Genomic DNA, 12,808 nt, shown 5'->3' on the forward strand with positions numbered 1-12,808 from the left:
AGCTGGTAGTTTGATAACATGATAGGAAATGACGGCTCACTGTGTCTGGTTCTTTTATCACCTTTGCTGCTGTTGTTGCACAGGCAACCATGGGGGATTCTTCCCTTTCACTTATGGAAGTGAGATCAGGAGACCTAATACCTCCATTAACTTCATTGCTCTTGTGTGGGCACTTGCTTGGATGATGCATGCTGAATGATACCGTAGGGAGACTTTAAAAAACAAACAAACAGAAAAACACAAAACACAAGGAAAAAACTAATGTGGGTTTATTTTATTTTATTTTTCATGACAGCAACTTGCCAGTTAAGACAAATAGGCAGCAAGAAAAATGACTTGACCCTGCTTAGGCTTAAGAATGCAGTCTCATGGGCAGTCACTAGCTGTGTCTGTAGAACGGTCACTTTTCACTCGCTGCTGCTGCAATTCTCAGTTTTAAGTCTTGCTAGCTACTGGGCACCTTGTACATCATTTGCACCTTGTAGACTCAGTAAGCATTTCTGTGTTCATAACTGTGTAGGACAATTTGATGCCGTGAAAGCTAATTCTGGAGTCTGAAGTGACACAGCTGAATCAGCGTGGCCTTGTTGGTGAGGTTAATTACCAGCAAAGAGTTTTAACCGTACGGTTTCTGACACCTGAGCTAGTCCTTCAGCATGGTGTGGCACAGTGTCTTGTAGATGAAACAAGCTTCGGGCTAGCAAGGGTGTCTCTCCATAGAGATGTTTCTTCATACCAGATAGATGCATAGGTATTATCAACATGTTCTCTGCAAGGTCATGTATCTGACCCCTCGGATTATGAGATTCGTGGCTTTAGTAACATGTTTTGTCTTTTTTTTTATAAGTTGTCCAATACTTTCTTAGCCCTAGATGCATTTGGGTTATATTTTTAAAGTTTCTTCTGCAATCATGATAGCTAGAATGTGTCAATTTATTTTGAGAAAGCTCAAACTCTCAAATCATCTTTTTGCTCTGCCATGTGAGGCACCACGATAAGCATTTTGGGAGAAGTGTGGCTAGGTTCATATTCAAATGGTTTATTGGCAATATAACAGGCTACCTGTGTTCTTAGTAGAGGTTCATAGTGCTTGGGAAAATAGAATCACTCAAGTGTGGACAGTCCTGTGGGATAGATAAAGATGTTTCCAACTCAGCAAAGAATTGGTTGTTGGTCTCTGATCCATGAGGTAAATAAAGGTATAGGGAAGGCTGGAGGGTGAGAAAAGAAAAGGGAAGGCTGGAGGGTGAGAAAAGAAAAGAGAAGGCTATTTTGGGGCAAGATGTTAAGAGTCATCTAACTGAAGAGCAGGAGATCTGTTTGGTCTGCAGTTATAATGAAACTGATTTCCTGGTTGGGAAGAAGATGGAGTAAAATTATGGTGCAAAATCTCCCCAGCTCTGTTCTTTGTCAAGTACTTCAGAAAATCCCTACCGGCAACTAGACCTCCTGTACAATCTAAATCTACCAGAAATCAAAGGCATGGGAACGTCTTTACCTTGTTTTACATTTTATATGGCTATCTCTGTATGGATACCTCAAGATGGGATTTCTGCCTTGCCATAGCTTTGAAGGACCTGATTTGTGGAAATTAGGTGATCAGTACTTCTAAAGAACAGACCTTTTAATTGGACACAGAAGGACAATACATGACATCTGAAAACATCTATCTGTTGTGAGTGCTTGAGCTTAGCAGTGAGATATGTAGAATATGAACTAAGAGGAGTTAAACTTGGACTTGCACAAAGCTGAAAGGCTGTCTTTAACAAAAACCTAGAGAGAAGTTCTTTAATTTCTTCAAATACTTGTGTCTTTTTTTTTTTTTTTTTTTTCCAACTGTGGGCATAGACATCCAATGGAATTACTTGAGATTCTGGTTTATGGTATAAAAATAAATTTAGCTTGCTGCCTACTAGTTTACTCTTGTTGTTATTAGAGGTTGCCAGAGTTGTAGATGGAAAATTGTGATCCTAGCCATTGCACGTGTTTTCATTCAAGTCATTTAAAAAACATGTTATTTGTTTTCAGAATGGAGTTTTAGTAAAAGTAACAGAGACTTGTCCGCCATTGAACTGCTCAGAAAAAGATCATGTTCTTCCAGAGAACCAATGTTGCAGTGTTTGCAGAGGTAAGCCGGAGACTATGCATGCTTAGAAGGAATGTATGTTGCTGATTCAATGGGGGGGGTTACACTGGAAGGAACAATTCTTTTTAATGAGATATTAGTTACTCCTATGAACCCTGAGTCTGTAATTAGCCTTCACATAAAGCCAGTCTGTAATATTCCTTTGAGTAGAAGACTTACCAGCAACGTAGCTGTAATTGCTCTGAATTACAGAAGGGCAGGGAGAAAAGAACTGGGGAAGAAAGGGTCCAGTATCTCTTATGAATTCCCATTGTGAATAAATTGTTTAAAATAGGAGGTACCTTACATTGCTTGAACTTGCAATTGCACTAAATGTACAGGGTTCCAAGCTTTTGGGGAGTGAACTTTTGAGCGTTCTCAATCCTAAAATAACAATAATAATGTTAAGATGCCAGTTTGATGCATGCTTTGAAGCTGATTTAGTTTTGAGTTCTCTCAGGACTCATTTATGGATTGAGCTGGACAATTACAGAATAAAAATGAAAAAATAACCTTAATGCCCAGAATCCCTTTTGTTCTTCTTCCATTGTGGTGTTGAGATGCAGGTTCCTCTTGTATATTCCCTTGCATCCTTGGTGAATCGTGGTTGCATGCTGGATCAGACTGAACAAGCCATGGCTAATATCTTAGCTGAGGAAATCACTTCAAGTGAGGAAAACGTGGATTTCACAAGGCTAGGGAACTTGAATAAGCTTTCTTCTTAAAGTGTGTTGTAATGAGTGAGCTGCTGGGTGAAAGGTGTTACAATCGTTCCTTGGATATGCCTGTATGGTACCTCTGTTCCATACCTTTCCTTTGGCACTGATTCTCAGCTGAGCTTAAGGGGACTCTAGTCTCTCAGAGCAGGTCTTGTGTGCCAGCTGTTAGTGCTGAACCTCAGAAATGCTCAAGCAAGAGGCATGCCAAATGAGCATTAGATATTTCCAGACTTAGATGGTTATCTTGGACTATGGATATGGATGGACTGCTTTCTTGCCTGTATGAAAATTTCTCCAGTGTCATTGTAGATGCCAAGGAACGCTGAATCTGTCCCCTCTGGTCAGTAAAAATTAATTAATAAATATGTGTAGTTAAATATTTACTAAGGCCTTGAACTTGGAAGTGAATGCCGGGGCCAGCATGTTTGAGACTGCTTGCTGGATGATGGACTAAGAATATAAACATGATTTTTTTCAAGCACTTTCTAGAACCATCTGTAACTATTTAAGCAAGCAGTAAATGTTACTTCTCTGTCCCTTAGAGGGCTCAATGTCTTAATGATACTTCTTAACAGATGGCCTAGTTTGATGTAGTGTAGTACTGAAAAATTAGCTTCATTACTTAAAAGTGTTAGAAAGCTGAAAGCTTCAAAGTTGATGAAAGATAAGTTCTATAATTATTCAATCCTATATTATTGTTAATGATAGGTACTCCTTTTTAGATATTCATCCCCAGACTGTTTTTATTATTTATAAAATAGCATGAATATGTATACTTACGTGGTGGTCTCCAGAAGCAGAGGAAGGAATTGTACTTTCACTTCCTATGAATTCTGATAAACTTTCAAACTGATACACCAAACTTCCATGCCAGTTCTGCTTTTGCTTTCTACTAAAACACTATGTTCTTCATTTTATTTCTTGCTTTTTAAAATTATTTTCAAAATTATGCTTAAATTTGTGATTAGTTTTGTCAATGTTGTAAGGCGATAAATTGAAGTTAGCACTCCTCAGTTGCCTTTTAGATCTTGCAATAGAATATATGCTTGACATTTTGGCTTTGGTTCCATGCAACCTAAATTAGTAGTGTATAATTTCATCATATGCAGAGCACTGGTGTTTAAAACAAACAAAAAAAAAAGGAATATTTGTTCAGAATTTCTTGTTTCTCATGGCTATAGTTTCTGGTCTTGTCATGTTCCAACATGTCCTTTATTGGGAAGGGATAGAGTACTTCTCTGTTTTGTAGTAATGATTTCCTTAAGAGACTATGTTTATCTTTCGTTGTCCAAGAAGAAAAGCAGTGAGGAAAAAACACAGTAGTAAATATAATACCAGGTAATCAAAAATTATTGGAAACCCACACGGATCATTTGCACATCATGTGCAAATTTCACATTATATGTATGATGACAAATGGCATTAGAGTTTAACTGTAACAGTCAACAAGATGATTAGTAAAACTTTAATAGTAATGTTAAATGAGACCAATGATGCTATGCAAAGTTTATCTGTACGTGCTATTGACTGGAAGGTTTTGTTTTTATATTGTTTTTATATTTTATTATTGTTTTTAGTATCTAGTTGTTGAAATATGGAAAACCTCTATTGAATTTCATGTTCTGTAGAGTTATAAAATACCTTTGCTGAACATTTGCTAAAATCCCTTTGCTCAGTAATATCTACCACAATAACAGCTAAATGCTTAAAATAAAACAGGTTATGCAAGGGAAAAAAAAAAAACCACAAAAAACACCACACAAAAAACTGTGGTGTTTATGGTGGTGGAAACTGTGAGTCAGCAAAGGACTGAATTGAATACTGTAATGTACACAGCTGGTGAGCTTCCTAGATAGTCATTATTGGTCATAAATGGTTAGAAAAGTAAAAACAGCAAATGACACCATTTCTTCCTCAGGTTTGCTACATGATTTTAAAATATGGTAGAAGTACTATTATGAAACTAATATGATAAAAGTCAATGTATACATTTCAGTAAAATGTCTGTATAAGGAGTGCAGCAAAGTGGACATAGTATGGAAGTACTTTGCTGTACAATGACAGTTTATTTTTGTGATTTGATGGGCCTGAACGCAAAAATGGGCCTCAACAGATCTGTACGTAGGGTCTCTTCCTGACTGTAATGTGGACTACATGTTGTTTTGCCCTTAATCTGAGTGCTTTAATACAAATATCTGTTTACACGATGTGGCTACTTTATACTTTTTAGCAGGACATATGGTATTATTAAGCTCTCTTTTAGGCTTACAAAAAGTTTAGTTAATTGTAAAATTTTACAAAGAACCATTGTGTGCTAAAATATATTTTTTTTACTCCCTTTTTGCGAATCACTCTTTTTCTTACAGCATGCTTACTACATTTTTTATGGCCCAGGGACAAATCTAATACAAAAAATAGTGTCATAAAAGTGTTTTATTGTTCCCTTCAGCTGTTTTTCTCCTTGCCAAAGACAGTGTATAATTTTTGAAAGAGTGGATTTTTCCTCTTTTGAATGAGTGATACAAATAAATTTCATGAGAGAATTTTTATGTTGTTATGCTCATAATTTTGGTATGTTAGAACAGTCTCAACAGCCCCTAGCTCCTTCAGTCATGCTCTCTAAACGAGAGGGTGTGAGGAAATAATGAAGTAGTGAGAGCTGTTTGCTTTCTGGAAAAAGTAATTTTTATTTGCTATCCTGTAATATGGTTTGGCTGATGGATTTAGATAGACTGATACTGGTTAGCAGGAAGGGGAGAATGCTACTGATGAGCTGGAGCATGCATTTCTGCAGAAACAGCATTATAGTCTAAAAATGAGGCTTCTGCTATCCTCACTTGTACTGCGTGTTGTAAGGGGATTTCAGTTCTTTCAGTTGGAACATGAGAAGGCCCTTCAATTAGCATATTTCTCATCTCTCCCTGTCTAGCTCTGAACCTGAGGTTTTTTTTTTTTTCAGAAATAAAATGTTTCTCTTTCATTGCTGTAAAGTATGAATTATTTCGAGGTTTTACTTTTATTAAGATATAATGGAGGTTGATAAATATGAATTAGTTACTTGCTATGCTTAGTTATAACAATATTTAGGATTTAGAAGACCTTTATATTTGCAAAAAGAAAAAAAATCTTCAGAAGTTTGCTAGGCCGTGCAGTGCCATTATTCTAATGCACACAAATAAACAGTGCATAATAAGGTCTGCAATCATATAGCAGCTTAAAAGAATTTATGAAGTTACTGCTTTATGTCAGACCACTATGTTCTGGGACCACAGTCTCAGAAGACATAAAAACTGCTTTTCAAAGAGTTTCATTGCTCATGACTCATTTAAAAACTGATTCAGATCATGAAAGGGCATAATTGCTAGTGCAAATTTTATGACTCTTCCAATGATTTGTTCCCCAATTTTACTTTATATGTTTACATGGTAAGTGTGGGTCTAAACCGTAATTACTGTGAAGATTTTGAGGGTGAAATGACCTTGGACCTTTTGGGCATTACTCATGCTATTAATGTAAGTAGCCCCAGCATTCTTTTAAGAAGCCTCTAACGTGTGAAATAATGAAACGTGGTTTGCTGAAGGATAGATTCTTGAAGAGCAAGAGAAGGGGAGTTTAGAGTTTCTGAAGTAAGCAGCAAGGGAAACTGAATGTACAAAAAGCATTACAGATGTTTTAAGGAAACCATCAGAAAAGTGGGAGGCGCAGCAGTGCTGTCTCTAAAAAAAACGTGAGGAGATATAGGATATATATTGACTCCAATAATACTTTTGAATGTGTTCTTGCATTCTTCAATTGATAATTAAACCAAATTACTAAACATGTCAGGTACTTAAAAAATCCTCAATGAGAGCACAAAACAGTTGAGCATACTGCTCTGGGAAAGCAGATTCTGGGAACCAGAATGTGAAGAGGTTAAGAAGGCTGGAAAAAATTAGAGCAATTTTTAGGTGACTCCAAATGGAATAAGTGATTAATTTTAGATGATTTTACTTGGGACAGCCATGTAGTGCACTTTCTGATGGTGCAGAAGGGATAATTTTATGTCTGGTATCATGAAATCTGACCTCTTTCATACTTGTTTTAGTACATTTATGAATGGTCTTTTTACAGTCAAATATTGGGAGTTGAAAGATATGAATAATGTTCTATGATCCCATGTTCTGTAGAAAAATTGGAGCAAACATTACAGCAGCCTTGATAAAGAAGAGAGTAACATTGTCAGAAATGTTTCGGGAAGGAACAGAGATCATCATGCCTATCAAAAATGTGAACAACTCTTCGATATTTAATTCCCCTGTTGGTAGTATCTAATTTTATCATGAATGACTTGAATGACTTTGCAGGGCTGTTGTGAACATTGACAACTGTGTGCGTATGTCTGGGGAAAATGGTTTCTGACATCTGTTCTGAATGTGTTTGTCTGTAATTTTAATCCATGCTCGTTTGCCTTGTCATCTGAGTTATCCTGAAATGAGTTGAGATTATCAGAACTATTTAAGCTTTTCCAAACTTCTGTCAAATCCACTCCAATTGTCTGCTTGCTCATGTTTGATGATTCTATTTTAAACTTTTTCTATATTTAGAGAAGAGCTGACCATCTCAGACAAGACTTGGCTGAATATTCTGAAGTCTTGGTAATTCGGCTATTTTCACCTGGGCAATAGGAATGAATGCCCTCAGCTAGCTGCCATCCATGATTGGCATTCAGACACCTATTGCAGTATCATCGAGTGGTTTTGACAACTGTGTTGGTATTTTGAAGGAAACTATTGTTGCCATTTCGCAGTGAAGAACTAATAATTATCAGATATTTGCATTCTTTTCCATTGTGCTTACTTGGCAATAAGTAATTGCTTCCATCAATAGAGTGACATTTTAGTCAGTGCTTAGGTCCCGCCCTGCTTAGTCAGGAGTATGTATAAGCAGTCTTAATTGGTCAGTGGCCCTGGATGCATTCCTGGCGGTTTTGCTGAATATGAATGAATTTAAATGTTTATCTAAATTAGATGTTGAACTGGGGTTGTTAAAGGTGGAAAAAACAGGTAGCTTACTTTTTCACATTAGAGCCAAATAACTAGTTGGCCTTTATTGCCCGAAGAATAGGAAAAGCACTCAGATTCAATATCACCTAAGAAAGAGTAGGTAGTATTTTATTCTTTGTTTGCTTCCAAAAATACCAGCTGGAGATAATGCAGACTGGGGTCTAGGAAATGTAAGAACCACACTTCTTGAGTATGTGACTCTTGGCTCTTTTAAAGTGCTAAATGTGTGTCTTCACTTAAAAAAAAAAAAAAAAAAAAAAAAAGCACTTGCTAGAGCCTCTGATCCAGTGGCATGTCTACTCTGACCCAGGCACAGTGACCCCTTGCCATTCTGTACAATCATCTATGTTCTGCTCGTCAACCTTAAATTAAGTTTGTTTTGTAAAAGCTTGAAAACTTAGAGAATTGAAGCACCATGCATGCTCTTAACAGGATAGACATGCTACTTTCCACTTGTGGAGGTGTGGAACAAATTTTCTGAAATGCTGTGGGAAATAGAGGTTGAGTCACTTTTAGTCAACATTTTTAAAGGCAAGAAACAGTGTTTCACACGTCTCAAAATAACAAATGCTAAAGCAATCTAGAGAAGTAGTAGGTGTTCTCTCATTGTGTATTCCTAATGAGAGGAGAACAAAGAAAAGTTCTTCGGAGCCCCCAGTTACATATACCTAAGTTATAGAACTGGAGCATTACTTTTTTCTTCTATGCTCTTTTAACAGCATTCAAACTTGGAAACACAAGTCTGCTTCTGAATGGAGAAGCAGACTCCAGTCCGAGGAGGTTCATGTTGCATACAGTTGGTAATAAGGGAATGAAAGCGATATAATTTTTTTCTAGAAAGTTTAAAAAAAAAAAAGAAAAAGGCAGCCTTACTGGTGCTAAATGGATAGTTAGTGTAGTCATAGTATGTACTGATGAATTTCAGAGGTGATAAAATATAAACAGTGAAGAATTATTAGAACTATTCTAAGCTTGTCAGGGTGTTGTGCTTTGGAGCAAGTCCTGTTAGAAATGCATGGTTGACTTGGGACTTGTGATGAAAGTTGACCCTGAGGGGCTTTCCCATTGGCTAATTATGAGTATTAAAGTTGTCAAAAAATGATCACAGGTTAAAAGATGGACTCTTTGGGTTAGACAACCTAAATCATTTCTGTATTATTGTTTATGTCTATATTAGATAAACCTCAAATCCTAGTACAATAGTAACAATACACACTAAATTAAAGTATTTTATAGTGCTCAGGCTAACACACTGGTATTATCTTGGCTCTTAGTTGTACTATCTACCAGTAATAATTAAATACAAAACTAATACTGTGTATGAGTTCAAGGGAGGATTATTATTCTAAAGGAGCAGGAAATAGTCTAGGATGTCACAGTCTTAGGGGAAACAGCGACAAAGGAAATATTATAAAAAAAAACACACAGTTGTCTCTTGGATATTATCCAGAATGCTAACAGAATAGTAATCTTGCTTGGAGAGTATAAATTAGGTGCTGAATGGAGAAGTTTGGGAAGATGAGTTCTGGTGTTCAGTTTCAATTAAAATTATAAAGGTAGAAACAAGAAGGCAAATACTGAGATTGCAGTTACGCTGCCTTTAGCCATTTATACACCCTTTTTTTAAAAAAACAAAACAAAAAAACATGTAAAATGTACCCAGGCTTGACAAGGCTGTATCTGGAATACTTGAGTGTTTTTTTACCAGACTGTGAAATAATGAAGGTTAGAAGGAATATCTGCAGTTGTCATTAACAGAGACCAAAGGAGATGCAAAGACATCATTTTTTTTTAAATGCAAGTTAGATTACAGTGAAAGAACAACTTAGCACAAGGAAGATACCCTTGTTGCTAGTAAAATTAAAATGAAGTTTAAGTGCAGAGTTGGACATTAACCCCGAGAATGTGTTCTCATTACTGATAAGTATTACATTTTCTTAAGGTGACCTCACAGCCCAATATTAGGTGATCAATCCTGGCCAGACTCATAGAATCTGAGTTCACTAAAGTGACAAAATCTGAGTTTTAAGTTAATAGATGACTGAAGTGCGTGTTTAAAAACAAATATAAACCCATGAACAAAAAACAGCTTCAGGGTAGCTCTATGAAATTTTGCTTATGGTAGAAAAAATTGTATTTAGTACAAGCTAAAGTCTTATGAAGTTCCCTAAAGAACATCAGAGGAAAGGATATGAATGAAGATCTGCACCTGGCAGTTAGGTCTTAGAAGTCTAGATCAACTTTTTTTTTTTCCTCTTAGCTGTCTTTAAGGGATTTTAGAAACTTTAGGATGAATGAACTGGAACTTTCAGTTTGCTCCTTTATGACCAATCAGAACTGGCAGAAACTGTTCTTGTGTATTGATATAAGAAAAATTAGAGTGCACGTAGTCTGAATTTCTGGTATAGCACACACATACCTGTAAACATTTCTGTTTTCTTTCCGCAAAAATAAGGCTTTTTTTTTTTTTTTTAAAAAAAAAAAGGCTGAAAAACAAAACAAAACAAAAAAAAGAATTTTTCCCTCCTCCAAGGAGGGAAAATAAAGGAAAAATAAGTACCATGCTGTTTATATGTATCAAGGAAATAAAATAGATTCCTGGATGTTAACAGAGAAAAATCCACCAAAAAATACTCTGGTGAGGTGGAATTCCTGTTAAGTTCCGTAAGGTATTTAGTTATCACTTACAGTATCTCCAATGGAGTGCCTTTAAAGGGTTAAAATTACAATTATTTTCTTTTTAAACTTCAGCAGAGAGAGATTTTGATACATCTTAGAGAACTATTGAATGAAGAACTTCAGCCAGTTGTGAGTTTTTCGGAGAGACTAGGAAAGTTCATGATGCTATTAGAAATGTCAACATGTGGGATAGAAGAAGGTGTTCGCAAAAAAGCTATTGAGAATTTGTGTCAAGGAAAATGAGAGATAAATAAAAAATCTGCACTACAAAACATGATATGTGGATTAATTATAGACTGCAAAAACAATCCAGCTAGTTTTTCATGGCAGGATTAAAAGACAGTGCTTGCGATTGTCTTGATTATCAACACAGTTTTGTGTTCTAATGCAAGGTCTTGTTTTGCTCGCCTGAACAAGTACTTGATTATGCACAGTAAGAGAATTGTGAACTTTTTATTATTACACTTGATTATACTTTTTGGTGTAAGTTACTGTTATATTTTGTGTCAGTCAGAGATAATCCTGCATAGATTCTGTTGGAGACTAATGTATTGACATGGTTTCCTGCTTTGAAGTTCTTTTCTCCTTACTAAAGTGAGTCATACAAATATGTTTTTGAACAAAATGACTTTACTTGAGTACAGATTCATTGGAGGAATCCAAAAAGCCTGTTTGCGCCAGATTGGTTTATAGAGGGAATTTGTACTAGGTAGCATGCCAAAGCTTCTCAGAGAATAATACAATCGATATAAATATAAAACCTTAATACCTGAACTAAACATATTTTAATAACTTTTTGTATGTTCCTTGATTTCAGGCCATAACTTCTGTGCAGAGGGACACAGATGTGGTGAAAATTCAGAGTGCAAAAACTGGAACACAAAAGCTACTTGTGAATGCAAGAATGGTTACCTCTCTGTCCAAGGGGACTCTGCATATTGTGAAGGTAAACAAAATGCTAAAAGGCCTGTCCCCTTAACAATGTACTTAGAAACATAGTACTGAACAAATGGTTGAAGAATGAATTCTATTGCAAAGTTCGGTTTCATGATGGTAAATATCATAGGGACCTTTTTTTCCAACATATAAATATGAATTAGGCATTACAAAAAAAGGTGAAAGTGATGCTGGACTGTTCAGATTACCTACCTATTGCTGTACTTCATTGTTGTAGTCTTATCTTGGCATGCCATGGTCATGCTGTCATTATAAGTTTCAAAACACCATTTTTTAGACAATAGCATCTACCTTGTAAAGTATTTTCTAGAGAGCGACGTCTTTATGAGATGTATTAACTTCGGAAGAGGATATTTTGCAGGCAATTGTGAGAAAGGTAAGTGTGAAGGGGTGTTGAGGCTTGAATACAGAAATGGTATTACACATCTGCAATGCTTCCTGAAGTACTTCTGTGGGTCGGGTACTTTACTGAAATGGTCTTCCTATGGTACAAAAGAGACCTGTTTCTGAGAAGAGTGTAGCTGAGGTACTTCTGTTGATGTATTATATCACCATAGGAATGGCTGCAATGGAGCATTATTCTTTCTGTTTCTCAGTGTTTTCTATAGTTTGCTGTTGTTCGTAGCTATGATCTACTTAATAAAAAATAAATTGATTAATCAATGTATACCACATTTCTTCCTGCCTTTGCCTACTGTTTTTTTTTTTTTTGAATGCCCTTGTATATATTAAGCTACAATATGTAATCTTTTGGCCATCATAGAAAGTTTTAGAACTACTTTGTCAAAAATATTTCGCTAGGTTTTTCTTCCAACAGTAGTGGTGATGAAATGGACATCTTTGACAAGCTGTTAAAATTCACTAAGAATTGGAAGACTGGATGGAAGAATAAAAAAGGCATGCATGGACTAGGCTTAAATAATCCCACTTCCATAAAAAGACTTTTTAGTATGCATAAGTGAACAAGACTGCTTTAATATTTCATAAAGCTATTCAGTAACTTGCAGTTATAAATCTCATGGCATTTAGTCAGTTCTCTGCAAACTATAATTTGAATGGTCCTATATGTGAACTTTCACTGACTGGGAAAACAGTTGCCGAGTGTTTTTTTTAAAGGCAGGCAGCAGAGATACAGTACCTTATGAATCTTTTTTTTTCTACAAAAAGAAAAGCTGCGAGAAGAGCTGCTATATAGGTACTGCAAGACCTATTCAGAAATCAAAAGACAGTAATGAGGCACTTTATCAGCCATGATGCAGAAATCAGTACTTGTTATTTTTTGCCTT

At 35.9% G+C, this 12,808-nt stretch overlaps 1 protein-coding gene across 4 annotated transcripts in view; it reads left to right on the forward strand.

The window, feature by feature from the left end:
* Positions 1-12,808, forward strand: part of NELL1 (neural EGFL like 1) — a 296,982-nt gene that overhangs the window by 77,115 nt on the left and 207,059 nt on the right. For all 4 annotated transcript variants that reach the window (XM_040559538.1, XM_040559541.1, XM_040559537.1 and 1 more), the window contains exons 11-12: positions 2,029-2,128; positions 11,383-11,511. In XM_040559538.1, the coding sequence (XP_040415472.1) occupies positions 2,029-2,128; positions 11,383-11,511 (229 nt within the window). The remainder of the gene's footprint in view (positions 1-2,028; positions 2,129-11,382; positions 11,512-12,808) is intronic.

Source organism: Cygnus olor, chromosome 5 (genome assembly GCF_009769625.2).
Source record: "Cygnus olor isolate bCygOlo1 chromosome 5, bCygOlo1.pri.v2, whole genome shotgun sequence".
NCBI classification, from domain to species: domain Eukaryota; kingdom Metazoa; phylum Chordata; class Aves; order Anseriformes; family Anatidae; genus Cygnus; species Cygnus olor.